At 42.0% G+C, this 23,389-nt stretch overlaps 2 protein-coding genes across 3 annotated transcripts in view; one reads left to right on the forward strand and one right to left on the reverse strand.

Moving 5' to 3' along the window:
* Positions 1-23,389, forward strand: part of LOC146558136 (hepatic sodium/bile acid cotransporter-like) — a 37,494-nt gene that overhangs the window by 1,412 nt on the left and 12,693 nt on the right. The window lies entirely within an intron of this gene.
* On the reverse strand, positions 1,578-15,229 carry LOC146558137 (uncharacterized). The gene is made up of 14 exons (XM_085247421.1): positions 15,127-15,229; positions 14,678-14,840; positions 12,737-12,929; positions 11,875-11,971; positions 11,725-11,786; positions 11,345-11,459; positions 11,049-11,110; positions 10,380-10,482; positions 8,577-8,641; positions 5,505-7,491; positions 5,364-5,423; positions 3,037-3,117; positions 2,384-2,449; positions 1,578-2,068 (listed from the first exon to the last, which is right to left on the reverse strand). The coding sequence occupies exons 1-14, from the start codon at positions 15,227-15,229 to the stop codon at positions 1,842-1,844; spliced, it is 3,384 nt and encodes a 1,127-aa protein (XP_085103547.1). The 3' UTR covers positions 1,578-1,841.

Raw genomic sequence — 23,389 nt, forward strand, 5'->3', positions numbered from 1 at the left:
CGTGGGTCCAGTGCAGTTGCGATCTGGAGCCATGCATAGTTGGTATGTTCCTGGCGGGAAGCAAGGTCTTCCTTAAACTTCTCTTTAAACCTCACCACATATGCAGGGTCCTCATCAGTTACTTCCATGACACGGCGCAGGTGGCAGAAGGCTGGTAGAACTACAGAGCAGGAGATGTAGGCCTCTCCTCCCAGCAGTTCAGTCACATATCTGCAGTGGAATACACACACACACACACACACACACACACACACACATACCCGTTTCTTGGGTTAGAGGGACAATTTCTGAAATTTTTGGCAAATCAGACTGGACATAGGGCTATGGGGACACCGGGTTCCAGAGGTGCTAGAGCTACAATATGCATATCAAAAATCATGAAAAAAATCAGCAAACCTATACACAACTTAAAATTTAAACATTTTCTTTGCTCAACTGAGATATAAAAAAGGCTATTTTTTCAGACATTCTGGTGGTTTGTAGAGACTTTTCTGTAGCTCGGTCTATAAGGACAGTCTGGTGTACAAGGTCAGTGATGTCATCATACATATACACAAAGTATAGTCTGTTCTGAAGGGACACATGGTGTGTAAAGCCAGTCTACTGTACACACACACAGTGAGTAAATCTGGTTTAAAAGGACACATGGTGTGTAAAGCCAGTTCACTGTACACACACACAGTGAGTAAATCTGGTTTAAAAGGACACATGGTGTGTAAAGCCAGTTCACTGTACACACACACACTGAGTTAATCTGGTTTAAAAGGACACATGGTGTGTAAAGCCAGTTCACTGTACATATACTCACACATGCACTAAGTATAACCTTCTTAGAAAAGAACGTGTATTATAAGACTGTGACTGATACATCATTATAGTAAAATTGAATAAATTTGCTTAGGCTGCTGCCCCTGCGACCTGGCCTCGGATAACCGGTTGAAGATGGATGGATGGATGAATAAATTAAAAAATAATAAAAAGACTATATTTTGGTTTTCTCTGATGAGCATTACAATCTGACATACAAGCTTACATAAAACACCACAGATCATATCTGTTGTGATCTACTAACAGGTGGTCAAAGTGTCATTAAAACAACTAGAAGCATAATAATAATAATAATAATAATAATAATAATAATAATAATGGATTGGATTTATATAGCGCTTTTCTAGGCACCCAAAGCGCTTTACAATTCCACTATTCATTCACTCTCACATTCATACACTGGTGGAGGCAGCTACAGTTGTAGCCACAGCTGCCCTGGGACAGACTGACAGAGGCCAGGCTGCCATATCGCGCCATCGGCCCCTCTGGCCAACACCAGTAGGCAAGTAGGGTAAAGTGTCTTGCCCAAGGACACAACGACCAGGACAGAGAGCCCAGGGATCGAACCGGTGACCATAACACAACAGTGCTTGCATCAACTAGAACAAACTATGTATTATAGAGTTTTTCATTGTCCTGAAGAAACTGGCACTGAGTGGCTGACCAATAAAACAGCACCTTTGCACACCAGGGGTGAGTCGGGCTGACACCATGACTTATACATAAGACTTATATCAACACACAACACATTTGTTGAATTACTGAATTATATTTAATATAACCAACTCAATAATCAATTCCTTAAAAGGACAGCATTGTAACAATTATTGAAGGAAAATAAAAGTGAATCCTGGCATTAAAAGACTCAGGCTAACCACACATCAAAACAAAACACTGCCTGTGAGCACAGTGAAGTCAACTACATACTTTTTGAACGGAGAACACTAACCTTGAAATCAGGCCCAGAAAGGTAAAGGCTCAGACTGTCAAAAAGTGCATTTAGTGTTTAACATTTATTTTTTTTTTTTAAAGGCCAGTCCTCTGTTGCGCACAAAATCTCGAATGTTTTGAATAGATCTCGTCTCCAAGATAGGTTGTTCCTTTTCTTTGCACTTCAGACACTGCTGGTTGGTGACAGTGATACCGTTTTCAATAAAAGGCTTCATATGTTTCATCACCGCTCCTATCTCCTCCTCAGACCATGGTCTCTTCACACACCGCCTTGATGAAACACATAAACCTGTTCAATAAAACAAAACAAATTTGAAGTTTAAAAAGATCATGTGAGATGCACTTGTAGGTAGAGATGGTGTTCAAAACTGTGAAAACAAGCTGGTACTTGTCTAAACAAATTGTGTGTGATAATAAATAGACTGTAGACCTGATAAAATTTAAAGTTTGATTGTTTTCATTAACATGATAGTTCATCACACTGCTTGGTAAGCACAAAATACATTCAGCTTCTTTATATGTTATATAATGTCTAACCACATGATGTTGGTGTTGACTGCACATAGTGCCTAGTGATGGACATGGCATCTGATTTATATCATACCTTTAGTAACTGAGTCAGGGACAGGAGGTGAACCAGAAGTCACACAGGCATCATTCCCCTGGTCATCTAAAAAATATTGCACAGTATAAATGTATGGGCTTAAAGAGGCTTTCTGCCTACCAATCAAACACCATGGGCACAGAGGGGACAGTGACAGCCAGTTCTATTATACTAACTATACACATGGCAATGCTGCTGAACTGGATGAAGTCAACAATACCTTGGGTAATAAGTTTACTGGGAAATGATGTAGATTTTGCACAGGCCAAATTTTGCTTGGCCAAAACTGATGAAGCATCAAAATACTAGTCATAAAGCATTAGTGTCACAATTAGGAATGGAACAACTAACAATCAACCATGTAAAAATGTACTGATGGTTAGTAATATTGTTCTATTCACAATCCCAGGTTATCGTAATCAGCATAGTAGTGTTAATAGTAAAGTCTGATTTCATTTTTAATGCAATGAAAAACAGAGATGCAAGTGGCATTAATGAAACAAGAGAGCATCTTTATCATACGTGATGTGCGCTGTTAAAATACGTTACTGCACATTTCACTGGATTTGTCTCTGAACAGGACTAACTCACAGATCCCAGCTCATTACCTAAGATATGTTGGGCAAACTTTGAGTACAGCATTGAAAATGTACCTTGAGCTGCAGTCTCGGAGAAGTGAGGCAAATCAGAAGTCACAGAAGTTAATATTTCTTCATTGTCATTGATAGATTTTTCTAGCAAAAAAATAAAAAATTTTTTTATTTTATTTACACACATACATATACATATATACATATATACATATATATACACATACACACACATATATATACACACACATATATATATATATATATATATATACACACACATATATATATATATATATATATACACACACATATATATATATATATATATATACACACACATATATATATATATATATATATACACACACACACACACATATATATATATATATACACACACACACACATATATATATATATATATACACACACACACACACATATATATATATATATATATATATATATATATATATATATATATATATATATATATATATATATATATATATATATATATATGAATGAGGAAAATGAGTATTTGAACACCCTGCTATTTTGCGAGTTCTCCCACTTAGAAATCATGGAAGGGTCTGAACTTTTCATCATAGCTACATGTCCACTGTGAGAGACATAATCTAAAATAAAATTCCGGAAATCACATTGTATGATTTTATAACAAGTTTTTTGTATATTTCTTTGTAAAATAAGTATTTGAACACTTGAGTCAAACTATATTAATATTGCCTTTGTTAACAATTACAGCAGCCAAACAGTTCCTGTAGTTCTTCACCAGGTTTGCACACATTGCAGAAGGTCTTTTGACCCACTCCTCCACACAGATCTTCTGTAGATCTGTCATGTTTTGGGCCAACACAGACTTTTAACTCCATCCACAGATTTTCTATTGGACTGAGGTCTGGAGACTAGTGAGGCCACTCCAGAACCTTGAAATGCCTCTTACGGAGCCACTCCTTGGTTTTCCTGGCTGAGTGCTTCAGGTCTTTGTCTTGTTGAAAGACCCAGCCAGAACCCATCTTCAATGCTCTGACTGAGGGAAGGACGTTTTGGCCCAAAATCTCACAATCCATGTCCCTGTTTATCTTCTCCTTAATACAGTGCAGTGGTCCTGTCCCCCGTGCAGAAAAACAGCCCAGAGCATGATGTTTCCACCCTCATGCTTCACTGTAGGATGGTATTATTGGGATGAGACTCATCCTTCTTCTTCCTCCAAACCCCAACAATGGAGTTTAGACCAAAAAGTTTTATTTTGGTCTCATCGGACCACAGGACTTTCTCCCATGACTCTGGATCATCCAGATGGTCCCTGGCAAACTTCAGACGGGCCTGGACATGGGTTGGCTTAAGAAGGGGAACCTTCAGTGTGATGAATGATTTTAAACCATGACGTCTCAGTGTATTACTGATAGTAGCCTTGCCAACGGTGGTCCCAGCTCTCTTCAGGTCATTGACCAGCTCGTCCCGTGTAGTTCTGGGCTGATTCTTCACCTTTCTTAGGATCACTGACACCCCACGAGCTGAGATCTTACGTGGGGCTCCAGTCCGAGGAAGACATTAGCCTCTTCCATTCAGGGGCGCCTGCAGGAGTCTTGCAGAGGGTACACACAGTCACCTGCACGCGCTCCATCGCGCACACGCACATGCGTGCACGCGCACTGTCGCGCACCGAGCTGCTTGGCAGTGGCTCTGGAGCCCTTTCCAGCTTTGTGAAGGTCTAAAGTTTTGTCTCTTGTGTCGTTGGACAGCTCTTTGGTTTTACTCATGTTGCTGCAACACTTTTGACAGATTGTGGGGTGCACATGTGTCTTTATGAAAGCTAACGGCATCAAACAGGTGCTGCTAAATTAGAATCATGAGCAGAGTGTAGTTGGACTGTTTAAAAGCAGAATAACAGGTCTTTGAGGGTCAGAAATCTGCATGATAAGCAAGTGTTCAAATACTTATTTTAAGCAGTAATATACAAAAATATTTTAATAAAATCATACATTGTGATTTCCGGAATTTTCTTTTAGATTCTGTCTCTCACAGTGGACATGTACCAACGCTGAAAATTTCAGATCCCTCCATGATTTCTAAGTAAATGGCCTGCATTTGTATAAATGGCCTGCATTTGTATAGCGCTTTTTCTAGTCCATAGGACCCCAAAGCGCTTTACACTACATTCAGTCATTCACCCATTCACACACACATTCACACACTGGCGATAGCAAGCTACAGTGGGAGAACATGCAAAATAGCAAATACTTACACAGCAAAGTACAAACAGAACTGCAATAACATTATCTAAATATATAAAAATGTAAATTTTAAATATTTTATCAATACAACTACAAAGTCTATAACACAGAATACAATAATTTCAGTACCTCGCAATGTGGAAGCATCAGGGAGTTGCTGTGATCCAGTAGCCATCCCATCTATGTCATCTATAAAATTGAAAAAATGTTATTAGACCAACCATATTCACAAACACCAAGCCGATTTAACAACATATAAACCATGCATACCACCAATTTCATCCAGAGTTTTTCCTTGAATATCCTTCACAGTTCCCTTCTCCATGGCCATGAGCAACTTGGAGATCTTAGCCAGCTGAATTGTTGATTGGGGCAGTCGATAGTATTCTCTATGGACCCTAATGTCATGGCCGAGGAAATTGGCCAGCTGGTCTAGTTCATTATCTTTCAAGTTCATGACTTGGCTTATCGTGGCAATCTGTTTGCGAAGGTTAGTTGATCTGAGGTTCTGAGGATGTTCAGCTCCGCAAGCATCTGCAAACTGACCAAACTGCCCTCTGTAGTGACCATCACTACAAGGAATGGCGAAAAGGTACATATTGTTTTCAGATACCCCGCACTCTTTCCTCTTACTAACGAGGAGTGACAGGTTATCGGTCATATCAGAAGTCAGGATCACAGCCACCTTTCGTCCTTTTTTCCCCTTCAGTTCCACTCTGGCAAACTGTTGGCAAAGCCTTTTCTCAACTTCTGTAAGCCCAGAGCTGATGTCATCGTTTAGTTTGGACATGTCACGATCTTCAAAATTTTTGACAGTCATACGTGCTACTTCACCTTCCCTCCTCCTATTGAACAAAATCACTTGACAAAGGATCACCTTTGCTAGTGCTGCATAAGTTCCTGCTGTTGGGTTATCACCTAGTTTCTCCCTAGCTGATTCCACTTGCTGACCAAGATATAACTGCAGCTTCTGAACATCTCTGGTCAGTGGAAGGCTGTCGACCTTGTTGTATTTTGCCTCACTCAGGTTTGATAAGGCTGAATGGGAAACTAATTCAGACCACTTTGTTTCATGAAGTGTGTGAAACCTCCTGATTGAATCGATCGCCTCTTGATCCTCTTCCATGAGAGCACGACACATGATAATATCACTTATTTTTCTGAGAGAATGTCCAAGCTTCAGGGCCAAACTTGGGGCTTTGAATGTGCTGGTTTCAGTATCAAAACCTGAAACTCTCTTGACAGCATTAGTAAGAATAAAGAAGTTGGCTGGTTTTATTGCCTCTTCCATATTATGGATTCTTGTTGTGTGACGCAAAGTCACAAGTAATCTCCCAAGTTCCCTTACTTTCTGTCTTATATACTCATGCTTTGATCTGTCACTTCCATGCTTATTAAAAAGAGACTGAGCCAACTGCATAATATAATGATCATTCCTTATTGCACTAGACACATCATCCTTGTGCATCTTGCCCAGTACTGAGTAGAGTTCACTTGAAATTGGCTGAGACATTGTGGATTGAGTAGATGCTATACCAAAGACTCTATCTTTCAGCTTCTCTTCAGCATTATTCTCTGGTCTTAAAGCACATCTTTTCATATGCCGAGAAACTTCTTTTCTGGATATCATACCCTTACAGTATAAGCAGTACTCGTATGTCTCAGCGCTGCTGCTGCTCTTTTTTGAGATCCTTTTCACTTTAAGACAACCTGATCCTGTGGTTTTAACAGCAGAGTTGTGCTTGAAGTTACCAAGGTTTCGTAACCTTTCAAGATGAACTTTTCTGTCCTTTGATGATTTGGGTAACTGAAGCACCTGGGCGACTTCAGCATTTTCATTTACATGCGTCTCCAGATGACGTGCAAATTTTGTTTGAGGTTTTCCACACACAAAACAAAAATTGACTGTGCTTTTGATTAATTTTGTTGACTTGGTTGGGGATTCATTTTGGCTAATATCCACAGTACTCTTTTCGCTACATGCATCTTTTGTTTTCTGCTGGCATGACTCTGAGCTGTCTGGTTCTTGGTCGGGATGAAGATCATCAGTAGTTTCAAGATCATTCAAAATGTGCTCAAAGTTGTTCTTAACATCCATGGTCTGTTCTTTTTCAGCAAAAGTAACGCATAAATCAGGCATGCTAGCAGCATGGGAGTTTTTTGATGGTCCAGGTAACTCAATAGACAACTCTGTTCCTGAGCTTTCTGAATCTGATGCAGAATTTGGGATGTATTCTTCATCAGATGAGACATCACCCTGTTCGTAGATACAGCATAGATTAAATAACAGAAATAAACATGGGAAGGATAAATGCTAAATTGTTCACGTCACAGAGCTCGGGACGTAAACCAAAGTCTCTAGATGTCTTAAAAGTACTAAGAAATACCTCCTGATTTAAAGAAGAAAATGTGCAGCAGATATGTATTTTGTGCAAGTATTTTGATTCTGCTTGATCAATTTGCAATCTGTGATCGATTCAGTACTTTTTTGATATTTGTCCCATTTCTAATATCCAATTTATATTTTTTGAACAATGACATTAACAAAAAAAACAAACACAAAACAAAAAAAACTAAGACACCAGCCCTAACCTGGTCCCGGAGCCCCTCCCACAATGACCCCCACAGATCAAAATTTGTAAAACCTTTGAGACTAGATTGTATGAAACTGTTTTTTTTTTTTGTTTGTTTTTTTTACAAAGGATTATAATAAAATCTAAGTAATATTTTTACAATGTGTTTATTTCTGGCCTCTCTCACATAACTTCTACACTCTATCCAGTCCAAAATCCCTCTGCTTTCAATTCTCTATCTGAGACAACACTTACAAAACTGATTATCCTTATAATTTTGTGATGAAAGAAAAAGGAAGAGTAAGCAACATGTGGCAATCTTCACGAACTGCATCTACGTCAATATTAACTATATTATAATGAAGCCTGCGTAAATTCAACCTGGGAGAAACACCTGCACATCATCTCCATCATCATCATCATCATCTCAACTCCCTTCAGCTGCTCACTCCGGCGCAGCCAATCCGGAGCTCCCTCGCACCTATGCCTCCATTCAGCATCCGGGCATTTAAGCTCTTTCACCCATAGCTCGGCCTCTCAGCGTTTTCGCATCCCTCCACCACCCCTGCACCCCCATGCTTGCCCCCTGCCTCCATACCACCACCAGTGTCCAGACCCCAGGGGAAGACCTCCTACTTCAATCAGCAATGCTTTTATCAACAGTTTTCCCGCCGGGGTCTGACCGCCAAATATTTAATGTTCAATAAAGCATGTCTAATTCTTTCTCCGTATCTGAGTCTTTCCAGGTTGAATTTCACTGTACACTTACGTCGGACATATCCCAGTCTTCTGAAGATGTCTGGAGGCAGATCTTATGCCACACACAACGGCATTCTACAAATACAAAGAAACAGCATTAGACAACAACCGATGATTCATTAAGTTATAATTTAAAAAGTAGCGATCCCACACATCACAAATTATATTCACGAAGACCACTAAATATAAACAAGCATAAAGTGAATTTAAAACCAACGCATAATTCAGAATAAAAAGCAGATTTTTTTTTTTTAAGTTTAAGACACATTTTAAACTTATGAATATGATATACTGAATCATCCTAATAATAAATTTTTTCATCAGATTTGAGATATAAAACATTGTTATTTTAAAAACAGACTAATTGACAGACAGACAGACAGACAGACAGACAGACAGACATACATACATACGATCTAATGAGAAACAAAAGCTAAAATGTTTATCCTACATTAATTAATAAGGATTGAGATGAAAAGGACTTCTACTAAAAAGTCATTGAAAATGTGTAGAGACACCATCAAGCATTTGTATTGCAAATTGCCTGATTGATCTATTGGAATAGGTCTGGATTAATCAGACCCAGTACCTTATTGGGCTTCCTATATTGACATTGTAAGAAGTTTGCAAGTTTGATGCAATGTTTACTCAAAGGGTTTATTATCATCAAACATCATCTTCCAAGTTTGTGTGTATATGTGTAATTACAGAATGACAAACAGACTTGAGGGCAGTTTACTTCATACATGTTGATACTCTCTTAAATATAATTAAACATTTGTGCATTTTGCTTTATCTTTATATAACAGATCAAATCAGGAACTGTGGTTTTTGCATTGTAACATCACAAATAAGCTAAATCAGCATTGTCAGTACGCATGCACGACGCGGCCGGGTCAGAGTACACCACTACCCACGATGTAAAGGCTGAATTATACTTCTCCGTCAGATATAGGCTTGGTTCTTTTAATACATCCATGGATATAGGCCTACGGGGAAGTGCTGTGCCAGGGTTGCCAGACGTCAGTGGCCAAACCCCGCACGAGCGTCTCCGGGCACCACAGAGGCTGATGGCTCCGAATATGAGGCTTTGAAAGTGAAAGTTTATTTGCAGCTGTTGATTCATTGTACCAACCTTCCCTCAGCTCTAAGGGATCTGGAATTGTCATCTGACAACTGTCAGTCTCGATCTCGAGCAGAGACTTATATCCAAGGTAGCATAGCCTCCCACTCCTGCTGTTTTGTTAAAACTATAGGGGCTTTTTGTAGTGAAAACGCCCAAGCGAGGGCCACGAATTCTTTCTTTCTCTTCCCAGCAGCACTGTATCCCCGTTTCGTACCAAATTCTTTTAAAACATTGACTTTAGGACGCTCAAAATATTCAATATCGCTATCACACGCGGCAGTGTTTACTGTTTACGATGCACGCTGGGTAGTCGTGACCCTTGACCCGGACCGGCATGCCTTGCGCGCGGTGAGATGCTTATTTAGCTTATATGAGCTTGATGTTGAAAGAGTGAAACAAAGATTTAAAGTTGTAAAGTTCAACAGTCTAATCAACAAAGAGTAAGAGGGCAATATACATTATTACAGTATGTTCTCTGTTCTCTGCCACACTAAGCAGACAAACTCAAATGCATGATATGTGATAGTATCTGCCATTACACTGTGTATCATTGCAATGGTTTGAATTGATAAAACTTTGAAGTGATTTTTTTTATTCTTTACATATGAAAATGTAGACCTGACTCATGGTAACTTATGGTATAGTGAAAAAATGCATTAATTAACACAAGATAAATAATACACTTACGCTTGCATCTTAGACCGTGCCATCTGATAGCTGTCAAAGGTGAATGGCATATCCCGCATTTGTCAAGTTTCACCGATTCAAATACCAGCCTATGAATTGTACACTGGAAAAAATTAAAAACATGAAATGAAACATAAAACATTGTTACCCAAATATTTTATGACGAATTAAAAATAATGTTTGACCATTTTACATATTTTCTACCAATCCTTCAGGAGAGATTGAAAGGGAGATAGGAGTTACTTTTTAGATAAAATAGTGAAGCATATCTATTCAATTCCTGAGATTTGTGAGTTAGAGAGAGGGGTATCTATTTAGATGAAGCAAAAGTAAAATACCAAGAAGCTAAAGTGACTGTGAGTAAAAGGTGCATGTATATGTCTGACACAGAAAAACCCAAGGTTTACAAGGACACTGGCCATCAGCCTCATAATGACATCCGAGCTCAAACTGATGCTTTCACTGTTTCACCTCCAGTGTGTGGCCACTCAGTAAAACACACTTGTTAAGGGGACACTGTGGTTAGAAAAGACCTCCTGTTCTAAATAGAGGACATTTCCACCACCGCTGCCAGATGTTTGCTAAAATACTCAAAATGGAGTTTCATGTAAACACCATAACACTTCTAACCATTGGTCAATTTTAAAACAAAGGTCAATTTCAACTCACCTCACAAGCAGAGTCGTTAGGCACAGCTCTGGATGATTGTGGCACCTCTTTCGATTTGCTCTCTGTACAAGGGAACATAAGGAGATTCAGTGCTTGACTTTCGTTAAGTCAAAAAAAACACATCTACGCATAACGCAATCAATTCACATCCCTGACTGTTACAATTCTACTCAAAATATCCATCAAGACACTATAGAATCATCAGAAATGTCCCAATACTGGCACATTTTTCATGCAGCAAACCTTCAGGCATGTCATGCATTGCCAGAAGTTAACAACATTTACTCAAAACTGACCACTGGTAAGTTCTTCTGAGAACGCTTGGGGTGACAACTCCTGATACTGGACACCAACTTCACCAATTAACTCTTTCAGAGAAGAAGTGCCACGCTGACCTCCAACAGAATGCACCTAAAAAGATGCAAAGATGAACAAGCATCAATGGTACAGTGTCCATCTGATCAAGAGGGACACTCTCAGTCAAACCTTAAAACACCCAAATGATGTTGAGAGGGAAATGCAATGTTAAATGATGACTACCTGTACTTACAATGATTTAAAGACTGCACATGCAGTATAATTGTAATCAATTGATAAACATGATCTTTACAAACCACACTATTTACCAAACTACACATTGATACAATCTTTAGTAAACAGATGAATCCATGCTAACCTCATGCTCAGAGTTGTCTGCTGTAGGTCTAGATGACTGACACTCTGCTCTTAATTCTCTGTCTGTAGAAGAGAACACAAGACATGGAGGCATAGTGCTTTGCAAGACCCCAGGGTTTAACAGGTAGTGCTTACTCAAGCAGGGACTCACCTGTGAATGAGTCTGTAGAGATCACATGGTGCTCCACGTCATGGGCAATAGGCTCTGCAACACACTGTTGACCAGAAGGGATGCTTGCGATCTTTAGCTGGGTATGAAAAGTAGAACAAATATTGTAAACATCTGGCAGCTACAGTGGAAATGTATTTAATCCACTACAAGTGGTCTTTTCTAACCAGTGTCCCCTCAACCCGTGTGTTTTTCTGAGTATGCCAAACACTGGAGATGAAACAATGAAAGACTCAGTTTGAGCTCAGATGTCAGGACAGTGTTCTCACATACCTTGAGTTTGTCTGTGTCAGACACACACACATAGTTAAGCATTTTCTGTTTCACCTTCAGTTAAATACAGTTCTAACTCTCACCCTAACTGCAAGGAAACAGAGTGATTAACCCTTACCTAGTTAAGTGAAGCCAAAGTAAGACAATACTAAGAAGCTAAAGTGACTGTGAGTAAAAGGTGCATGTATATGTCTGACACAGAAAAACCCAAGGTTTTCAAGGACACTGGCCATCAGCCTCATAATGACATCTGAGCTCAAACTGATGCTTTCACTGTTTCACCTCCAGTGTGTGGCCACTCAGTAAAACACACTTGTGGAGGGGACACAAAACAGATAAGCTTGCAATCATCACTTGGGAAAGTCATACAAATTCAAGATTTAGTTAAACCAGATTGAATACCACCAAGAGGACATTTAAATATTGTGACTAGGGCTGAAACAACTAATCGATTAATCGACAACTAATCGATTATTGAAATAATCGTTAGTTGCAGCCCTAATTGTGACATCTAGATATGTAGGTTTTAAACAACAATTCATAGGGGGAATTTTTTTTTTAAATGACCCACCTTTTTCCGCCAGGGCCATTCTTTCCCACCATAGTCATAAGTAATTTCACTTCCTGCCGCAATTTCCTTCAGTGCAAAAAGGCAGAGATGTGGCTTCCCTTCTGCTTCAATCAACTTCATTCTGCAATTTGGTGTCCTGTGTTCATCGTTTACTAGTCGCCCAAATGACCCATCTTCAAGTGCTCCATCAATACTGCAAATTTGGAAACATACATTAAACAAACATTTATAGTGACACGCCTATGAACTATACTATAATTTTTAAGCACCAACACAAACACAACATCCAATACAAGTTTAGTTGTTAAATGCATAGTTGATAAGTTAAAGAGGGTCCATCAGTCAAGGACGCGTTGCTTTCTGACTGAGATAAGTGTTTGCGCTTCTACTTGTGCTTAGAGCTTAAACGTGGTTTTGTTGTACTGTCGCGCTGACCTAGTAGGTGTAGGTGTGGCTGTGGCTGTTACTCTTCTCTTCCTCCTCTTGCCCACTACCTGCTCTGTGCTGCTGCTTGCGCGTGGCCGCTGATTAGACCTTGTGCAATCTACAGCTAAGCGCAGCCTGGTGCGCACTGCTCCGCCAGGTGAGTTGAATTAGAGCAATCAAGGGCGGGCGTGCCTAGTAGACCTTAAAATGCATGCAGCAGTCATTTGACCCGAGCGTGACATGCTGAGAGGACAGCAAACCAAGCACAATCCACTTTGAGGAAGACTTTGAGTTAGACGGGCTATCGGTAAGCTTGGACTCATATTTGCTGCTTATGTTTGGGAACTATGGAAGCTCAATTGTGGAAATGTATTTATGCTTTGGGAAATAGTTACTGCATTTAAGTTTAAAAAATTATATTGATATTAAAATAAATGTTTAAGTTTGAATAAACTGTTTATGTAGATAGTGTTTCCCACACTTATGTTAATTAATACTAAAAGCAATTACCCCAAATCCTTGGTTAAATCTTAAAACTAGTGTAAATATGTTTGGTTTAATTTAAGGAAAATCTTTGTAAAAGAAAATCCTTGGTTAAAGTCTTTATTAAAATATTTGTAAACTCTAAAATGTATACTTTAAAAATGTAATTGTTACAGAAAGTGTAAAAAATGCAAGGTAGACCACAGTTTATTTCATCTTTGTTGTTTGAAATTACTCACCTCTGATTCAAAAACTAATGAATGTAAAACTAAAACTAGGATAAATGATAGTTTAGACAAAAGTGGCTTTACTGAAGTGTATATTTTTGTTATTTCATTTGTCTTCTGTATAATGCATTTATCTGAATGATTAATGAAATGTTCTTTATTTTTTGTGTTGAAAGGTTTTTCACCTATCCATCAAGCCATCCATCTACCTACCTCACAGACAGAGAACACTTGACATGTACTATTTTGGCATTGTACATATTATACAGTAGTTTTGGACACAGTATAACAGTGCACGAGTCTCCGTGTCCACATGTGCCAAATGCGCACAGACACAGGGGCGCTCATTCAGCCCTGGCCATTTGAATTTTCTCTTATTATTTTCTCTATCTCTATATTATATTTTAAATCTTCACAGCAGCGTGAGCACACTGTCTTAGCTGTAAAATGTAGGCTTATATTATTACCCCTCTAACCCCGTACATTACGCCCGTGAGTGTGTATTAGAGAAGGCACACACAGGCTGAATACGGGGACTAACGGGCCCTCAGCATATGTGGGAGTCCCGTCAGTCCCCAGTACTGCGAGTTCCCGGGGACCACAGGGTCACCGGGAAATGACGGAGCCTCAGTAAGAATGAGATCCTGCTATTCCACGGGTCCGTCACTCCCCCTTCTATAGATTCTGGGGACTGACGGGGCCGGGTACTAGAGGTAAGGACTCGTTAAAGAGCAATATGAGATGTTTGCTTCAGAAATCCTGACCTTGCAATAGAAATGTAAACATTCAGTCATTTTGAATTTACCACAAAGTCTTCTGCTTCCATATGAATTCAAACATGAAGACTGAACATGCGCTGGGGTACAGGTTACGTCTGTGTTCAGCTTCAGTTGCATCAATAAGCTCCCCTCTATACTCGACCACGAAGTCTCCTTGTTTGAAATTGGCTAAAGTGAAGATGCCACGACCTGAAGACACAACCATATTAGAGACACAGGCGTGGCAGCACTGCAAATCAATTCATTAAATATGTATATCTGTAAATTGCAAGTATGCAATGTTGTGCTTTTTTCAATTCTACATATATAATAAAGAAAACATGTCCAAGTGCAGAAAACATAAATAGCCAGGCTCGCTAATAACTAAATTATTATTAAAATACCTTAGATTTTAATTTATATTGATGTTTGTACAGGTCACCACTGGTGATGTGTAACCCCTCAGTCTAGCCTGCAGTGTGTCAAAGTCACTCACCTTTAACTGAATTAATAAATTTGATTTCTAACATTGAATTCTTGTCTCTTCTTGCAAGGATGTGATTAATGGCATCCTGAAGGGGAGTGGTTCTCCGTGACATGATTTGCTAAGGAAATCAAGATAAAAATGTAAACAACATCAAAACTTCAAGCCTTTATGCTTACAAGGGCATTAGTAAAGCTGAATGAGAAGCACCCCCCCCCCCCCCCCCATGTTAGCGTATTATTAGTTTAAGGTTATTTTAGTTTGGTGATGAGTGCTGGAGGGATTCTGATTAACAGATAAATGGATGGGGGCGAGGCTGTATTTGTGCAGATTAACTTGACTGTGTTCCACCTGTGTTGATTAAGTCAAGTTTCTGACATGTGTGACGCCCACAAGTGTATGGTCACAATTGTAATTTTTTTGTGGATTGTTTTGATGTAAAAGACCTGATTTTATGGTGGTATTGCACTTTTCATTTAGCGTTATGGACAATGTAATTGCGTGGCATTGCCACAAGGGGGAGATAGTGGTGAGTGCGATAGGCTGTTGCAACGCGTCTCGGCCTCAGACGAGGAAGAGCCTGCAGACCGAACACAACTGATGTCTCCTGTCTCTGCTTTTCTGTTAAAAAAACAGTTTAAAAACAGACCCCATCGAAGGCCTGTAACATAATTTTGGTGGCCCGTACGGGGATCAGCATGCTACGTGGGTGACTGCTGATCCTTTAATCAACGAACCAGAGACAGCCATCACAGGGCAGGCGTGTTGGAACAGCAGACGTGCAACTGAGGCAGCAGCGGGACCTGTGTCGAGGAGGGGAACCCCTGCTGGAGAGGTGACGGGCTGCGTGTTTGAGCTGACTGCACTGTGAGGAGTGCTAGCCAAAAGACACAGAATGGAGGACAGTGAAAGAAAAGAACTGGCTTGGCAGATCAGAAAGAGTCTTTATGCACTGACAGCAGAGGAACTCTTCCAGATTGCTACAAACATCACACCAGTACCTGATGTGGACCCCGCAAGTGTAAGACGTGGTGATGAGGAAAGTTGTTTTGATTATGTTTGTGCTTATCTACGCTGTAAGACATTGCTTGACTTAGAGGATCAGGGGTTTTCACACCTACTGCTGTTGAAAGATGCTATTATTCATCTCATTGATAGTCATGCCGCTGAAGTATCTCACCCTGTAGTCTCAGAGGAAAATGTTGTTACTCTCACAACACTTAAGCACCCGGAACAGAGTGATGTACTTACCTCAGCTATATTGCCTCTTGAGTCTGTTAATCCACAAATAACAGAGTATGAAATGCTAAAGGCTAACTACGAGGCACTTGGTAAAAAGTTAGCAGATTTACAAGTGACATCTGCAACACAAGACACACCCACCCCCACTATTACACAGTCACTCCAGCCTCGAGCTGAGAGCGTGACAAACAGCCGCTCCACCACAGACATGCGACAATCTAAGCCTGATCACATGGTTTCCCTAAGAGACCTGCCATTTTTGCAACGCAGAGAGTTTAAAGTACATGGTGGTCAGGTTGGGGACATTGCATCTGACATTAGCTACCATGGACTGTGTAAGCAGATTGAGGAGGGGCTCAAGGTGAAGCACACAGAGGGAGAGATCATTCAAGGTGTGCTCCGTATTATCAAGCCTGGACAGTTTAAGGACATGTTGATCAGTAAAGATGACTTGACCCTCATTGAACTCAAAAGCTTACTACGTTCACACCTGAGTGAGAAGAGTGGGAGTGAGTTATTTCAGGAATTGTTGAGCACTAAGCAACATGACCATGAAACTCCACAACAGTTCCTCTACAGGATGATTGGACTGAAGCAGAAAGTCATGTTTGCATCCAGGCAGGATAACATGGACGTTGCGTATGAGACACGTACGATCCAAAATGTATTTCTACGCACCATTCATCAAGGTCTTCTACCAAAATATAGTGACATTCGTAATGAACTCAAGCCACTACTATCAGACTACAGTGTGTCAGATGAAGCCTTGATAAGGCAAGTGAACAAAGTGTCAAGCGAAGAGAGTGAGCGACAGCGAAGACTGGGATATTCCACTCGACAAAAGGTAACACATGCTCATACTGCTCAACTTGAACCTGCCAAAGACACTGAAATGACTGACTGTAAATCTAAGAGTAAGAATAAAGTCATAGAAGAGCTGGCTGCGAAGGTGGAAACCCTGACCAAAGTGGTTGAGTCTCTCACAGCCAGTCAGGCTCGTGAACCCACTTGTCAGTGTGCACACCCAAAGCAGAAGCCCAGACAAACTGCAAAACAGTATGGCTGTCCCAAGTGTATTGAAAGTGGGGCTACTTCATGCACTCATTGTTTTATCTGTGGGGAGACAGGTCACAGGGCAGTGGGATGTCTCAAACGAAGCCAACCCAGAAGCTCTAGTTGGCCTTCGGCTGATACACACACTCCCAGAACCAGTGGACAGCCAGACCCAAAATCACGAGGTATGTGCTCAGAAGAGTTTGCTCATGTCAGAAGTAGTTGGGCGACCCTTCCAACGAAAAATGCAGACACAGGGGCAAGTGAGAGAGTGGCACAGCTTGTTGGGAAAAAATGTAAAATCAAGTGTTACATTCATAGCTTTGCAGTGGACTGTTTATTGGACACAGGTGCACAAGTGAGTCTCATTGATCGCCAGTGGGCAAAAACCTACCTCTCTGACCACAAACTCCGGCCACTGACAGAACTTATTGGAGATAAGGCTCTTAGTGTGCTTGGTGTTAATGGCCAGCCATTACCCTACGACGGCTGGGTGGGCGTGATGGTGAGTCTCCCAGAGAATAGTGACCCAAACTTGACTGTACAAGTCCCCTTTTTAGTAAGCAGTGTGCCCATGGACTGCCCCCTGATTGGTTTCAATGTAATTGAACAGCTGATACTGGGGCCAAATGCTAGTACAAACCTCATACCCACCATTGTGAGCCTCCTGCGCAGCGCGATGAACCTCCAGGATGACACCGCGACGGCACTGGTCAACTTCATCCAGACCAAGCTTACCAGTGATAACGTGGTCAGCCAGAGTGTCCTGAAAGTGGGCCTGTATGATGTAGTAATCCCGGCTGGTCAAGTTAAGTATGTTAAGTGTAAAGTCTCCTCTACAGTTGACATGTCCAACCCCCTCGTGCTCTTTGAACCAACTGAGAGCAACCCACAACTGCAACAGCTTGATATTGGCAACAGCCTCCTCACAGTTTGTGATGCCAGAGTCCCATATGTCAAAGTACCTATTGGCAATCACACTAAGCATGATGTGACCCTCACCGGCAGAGCAGCCCTTGGAACTATTGAACCAATAGCAGGAGTCGTACAAACTGACTTACCAAACCTCGGTGAGCCCAAAGTGACTCAAGATGTCGACCCTGATGTATCTCAAATACCCCAGCAGTGCGGTGAAGATCAAGCAACACAGGAATGGGATCCACCTGTTGATGTTAGTCACCTGACTGAAGACCAACAGACTGTTGCCAAGAAAATGTTAAGGGAAGAGTCAGGGGCTTTTGCACGTGATGAGAATGACATGGGGTGCATTCCCAGCTTGGAAATGACAATAACACTCAAAGACACAACCCCAATTCAGAAATCGTACACCTCAATTCCAAAACCCCTCTATAAGGAGGTTAAAGAGTATATTGAGGACCTCTTGGCAAGAGGATGGATTGTAAAGTCTAGATCCCCTTACTCTGCGCCAATAGTTTGCGTGCGGAAAAAGGATGGCTCCCTAAGGCTCTGTATCGACTACCGTCTCCTGAACCAGCGCACAGTACCTGATCGCCACCCATTACCAAGAATCCAGGACCTCATTGACACCTTGGGAGGGTACAACTGGTTCTCCATTTTGGACCAGGGAAAAGCCTATCACCAGGGCTTTATAGCAGAAGGATCCCGCCATCTGACTGCATTCATCACCCCCTGGGGCCTTTATGAATGGGTGCGAATTCCCTTCGGTCTTACCAACGCACCTGCTGCATTCCAACGCAGTATGGAAGAAATGCTGGCTCCCCTTCGGGATGAGTGCTGCATTCCATACTTGGATGACATCTTGTGCTACGCCAAGACTTTTGAGGAACATGTGGAAGGGCTGAGGAAAGTCTTGAGAGCCCTGCAGAACTACGGAGTCAAACTCCGGCCGACAAAATGTGACCTATTTAAAAGAGAAGTGAGGTATGTTGGGCGCTTAGTGTCAGCTGAAGGAGTACGCATTGACCCAAAAGATCTCGAGGCAGTGTACGCCCTGAAAAAGGAGACACCTGCCACAGTGGGAGATGTGAGGAGGATTGCTGGGTTCCTGAGTTACTATCGCTCATATATCCAGGATTTCTCGAGAATAGCAAAACCCATCTATGAGCTTTTGCAACCCAAGAAAACCAAAGAGGAGCATCTTCTGGGGAAGGTTACAGGACAGAAGGGGAAAGGCGCACAGTTACCATCCAAAACACCAGTTGAGTGGGCAGAGAAGCACCAGGGTGCACTGTGTAAGTTGATTGATATGTTGGTAAACCCCCCTGTACTTGCCTACCCGGATTTTGAGCTTCCCTTTGTCCTTCATACAGACGCATCTGATAAAGGACTTGGGGCCGTTCTCTACCAACATCAGAGTGGGAAGCTAAGAGTGATTGGATACGGCTCCCGAACACTGACACCGGCTGAAAAGAATTACAGACTCCACTCGGGCAAGCTTGAGTTTCTCGCCCTCAAGTGGGCTGTCTGCGAGAAGTTCAGGGATTACGTGTTCTATGCCCCGTATTTTACCATCTACACAGACAACAATCCCTTAACTTATGTCATGAGTACCGCCAAGTTGAATGCGGTTGGGTTCAGATGGGTGGGAGAGCTATCAGATTTCAGGTTTGATATAAGGTACAGACCTGGCAAAGTAAATGTTGACGCAGACACCCTGTCGAGGAGTCCCCTTGACATTGACAGATACGTCACTGAATGTACAAAAGAGCTCTCCAAAGAAGCTGTTGCCGCTACTTGGGAGGGATGTGGAGCAGGCAAGCATGGAGATGTCGCATGGATCGCTGCTCTGGTTTTAGCGCAAGGTGACCAGCTTGAACCAGTAATCCAAGAAATGGTCACGCCCATCAATTTGGATGAACTACAAAGGGCTCAAAGAGCAGATCCTGCGATAGGTGAGATCATGAAAATGAAAGACTCAGATCAAAAGCTGACAGATGACATGAGACGGAATGTGAGAGGTCCGGCAAGGAAAATGATGCATGAGTGGACAAAGCTGAGCTTAGAAGACGGAGTTCTGTATCGTAAGACTGCAGAAAAGCGCCAACTAGTCTTACCAGCTAGCTTCAAATCCCTGGTCCTGAAACATCTGCATGATGACATGGGGCATGTCGGGGTAGAAAGAGTTCTCAGCCTGGCGAGGCAACGGTTCTACTGGCCATACATGAGGCGAGACATCGAAGCCTATGTCACCCGGCAGTGTCCGTGCATCAAACAGAAGAAACCGGTGACACATGTCCGAGCTCCCATGTCCAGCATTACCACAAGCTCACCAATGGAATTGGTTTCAGTTGATTACCTCCACTTAGAGCCAAGCAGGGGCGGATATCAGTATATCCTAGTTGTGGTAGACCACTTTACTAGGTATGCCCAGGCCTATCCAACCCGCAACAAGAGTGGCAAAACTGCAGCTGAAAGGATTTTCAGTGATTATATCCCCAGGTTTGGCTACCCTTTAAGGCTGCACCATGATCAGGGGCGGGAGTTCGAGAACGAGCTTTTCCGGACTCTACAACAGTTGAGCAATGTGGGGCACTCTCGAACAACTCCGTACCACCCTCAGGGCAACCCAGCTGAACGCTTTAATCGTACCATCTTGCAGATGCTGAGGACCCTGAGTGAAGAAAAAAAAGAAAGATGGAGAGAATATCTCCCACAGATGGTTCATGCGTACAATTGCACTCGCCATGAAGCAACGGGTTACTCGCCATTCTTTCTGCTTTTTGGTCGACATCCACGAATGCCAGTAGACCTCCTGTTCAAGTTGGTTACTGATGGAGAGCCACAAACTGCAAGAGGTTATGCTGAGAAATGGAAAGAACGAATGACTGAGGCTTACAGGATTGCATCTGGAAACAGCCAAAAGTCAAGTGATCGTGGAAAGAAACACTATGACCGGCATTTGAAAGGAGTGGTACTCCAACCTGGAGACAGAGTACTAGTGCGGAACCTGACTGAGAGGGGTGGTCCTGGCAAGTTAAGGTCCTACTGGGAGAACACCATTTATGTGGTGAAGGAACAGATCAATGACAGCCCAGTGTACAGAGTGACCTCAGAGGCAAAGGGGAAGAAAGTGCGTGTTCTGCATCGCAATCTATTGCATCTTGTCAATGAGCTTCCTGTGGACTTGCCTGCTGTAGATAAGGGGGACGGGCCATCCGCCGTCAAGAAAAAGAAACCAAAACCAGCTCAAGGAGAGACAGAGTTTCAACCCCACTCTGACGCAAGCTCCGATGAGGATGAGAGTTCCATGTATTATGAGTTGAGGTATGATTTGAGAAGTGGGAACAAAGAGGATGCACTACATACCTGTAACCATACTGTTGGACCCCCAAGAGGAACAGCTGAGTTCAGCAGAGTGGTCAACTGTGGAGCACCTCAGCCAACAGAAGCAACAGATGAATTGAGGGAACAAGGAATGGAACAAGATGGTGGACACCAAAGCACTGAACTTGACAACGACATGGGAGAGGAGGAACATGAGAGGGTACAGGAATCAGGAGTCACTGAAGTGCCTTTCACAGTCGACGAAGGAGAAGTTGGACTGCCGCTTTCAGAAAGGGCACAGTATACACCTAACGTGGCCCCGCCGACTAATGAATCAGTTCTAAGAAGGTCTACTAGAGAACGACGGCCTGTTACACATTTCACATATGACACCCTTGGCCAGCCCTCTCTCCGGGTGCATCCATCAGTCAGTTGTGCTGAAGTGCACGAGTCGCCAAACACAACACACTACACCATGCCACCATATCCCCTGTTACCTTACTTCCCCCTAGTGCCATATCGCATTCCAACATCTCACTGTGCACACCCAGGCACCTTCCCTGTATATTATAACTGCCCAATCTATACATGTTAGTACACAAGGAATGTGGGTATGTGGGAAGGGGATGTGATTTGAGCTGTTTGAATAATGAGTATAATGAGTTTTAGAGGGTAAGAGGTTAAATGTCAGGAGCCATTTTCTTTTTGTTGGGGAGTGTGTGACGCCCACAAGTGTATGGTCACAATTGTAATTTTTTTGTGGATTGTTTTGATGTAAAAGACCTGATTTTATGGTGGTATTGCACTTTTCATTTAGCGTTATGGACAATGTAATTGCGTGGCATTGCCACAAGGGGGAGATAGTGGTGAGTGCGATAGGCTGTTGCAACGCGTCTCGGCCTCAGACGAGGAAGAGCCTGCAGACCGAACACAACTGATGTCTCCTGTCTCTGCTTTTCTGTTAAAAAAACAGTTTAAAAACAGACCCCATCGAAGGCCTGTAACACATGCTCCACCCAATTTTTCTTATTTCACTAATAGCATGGATACTGAAACTGTTTCAATTGAGTTCTATGCTTTCATTACATTCACATAACAGACACAGACAAGGCTGATGTCTGAGTTGTTTTAACAGAAAGCATGCACTTGCAGATATTAAAGATACTTAAATGTCCTAATTTAACTAAAGCCTAACTCTGACTTAGCCTAAACCTGTCTGTCAAACTAAGCTTTAGATCTCTCAGGAATCATGTGCTTCATCAACACAACTATAAGAGCAAAACAAATGTTTTTTTTTTTACAATATTTTATAAACAAATGTGTGCAGAGTGACACCAATACTGTCTCAATTTAATTTCATAAATCTACAAGAGTTTATTTGTATTTGCCTTCCAATGTTTCCTTGGTATTTGGGCAAAGATCATCTAATAGCAGTAGCAGCCATTTTACATTAAACAAGTGATCTTGTCGTGAAAAAGGCCTTCTTTCAAACTCAGTGAAACATCACACACTTGTGTAATTTCTTACCTTGAAACAAGTGATGAGATTAGGCCAGGGTAAAAATAACCCTGGGACAGTCCGGGAATCCCCGCCCCGCGTGTTGCTGTGACCTCCGTGAACCGTTCCGCGTGCTCCGGCCCGCTCCGCCGTCCTCACCTCGTTGTGGTCCGGTCCCCGCGGTGCGCTCTCCGCCGTATGCTTTCCACCGTACCTCGTCGTTCCCTCACCTGCCGCC

The sequence above is a fragment of the Mchenga conophoros genome, linkage group LG15 (genome assembly GCF_057382185.1).
Source record: "Mchenga conophoros isolate Kocher_MC1m ecotype Shallow Benthic linkage group LG15, M_conophoros_male_GT1.1, whole genome shotgun sequence".
In the NCBI taxonomy this organism is placed as follows: domain Eukaryota; kingdom Metazoa; phylum Chordata; class Actinopteri; order Cichliformes; family Cichlidae; genus Mchenga; species Mchenga conophoros.

What these genes read in the sequence shown, in the direction of transcription:
- LOC146558137 (XM_085247421.1), bottom strand. Translation starts at nt 15,229, where the DNA reads ATGTCACGGAGAACCACTCCCCTTCAGGATGCCATTAATCACATCCTT. An exon ending in CTAACGACTCTGCTTGTGAG is followed by an intron (nt 10,483 to 11,048) that starts GTGAGTTGAAAT and finishes AATTTTTTCCAG; the next exon opens with TGTACAATTCATAGGCTGGT. An exon ending in AAGACTGGGATATGTCCGAC is followed by an intron (nt 7,492 to 8,576) that starts GTAAGTGTACAG and finishes ATCTACGAACAG; the next exon opens with GGTGATGTCTCATCTGATGA.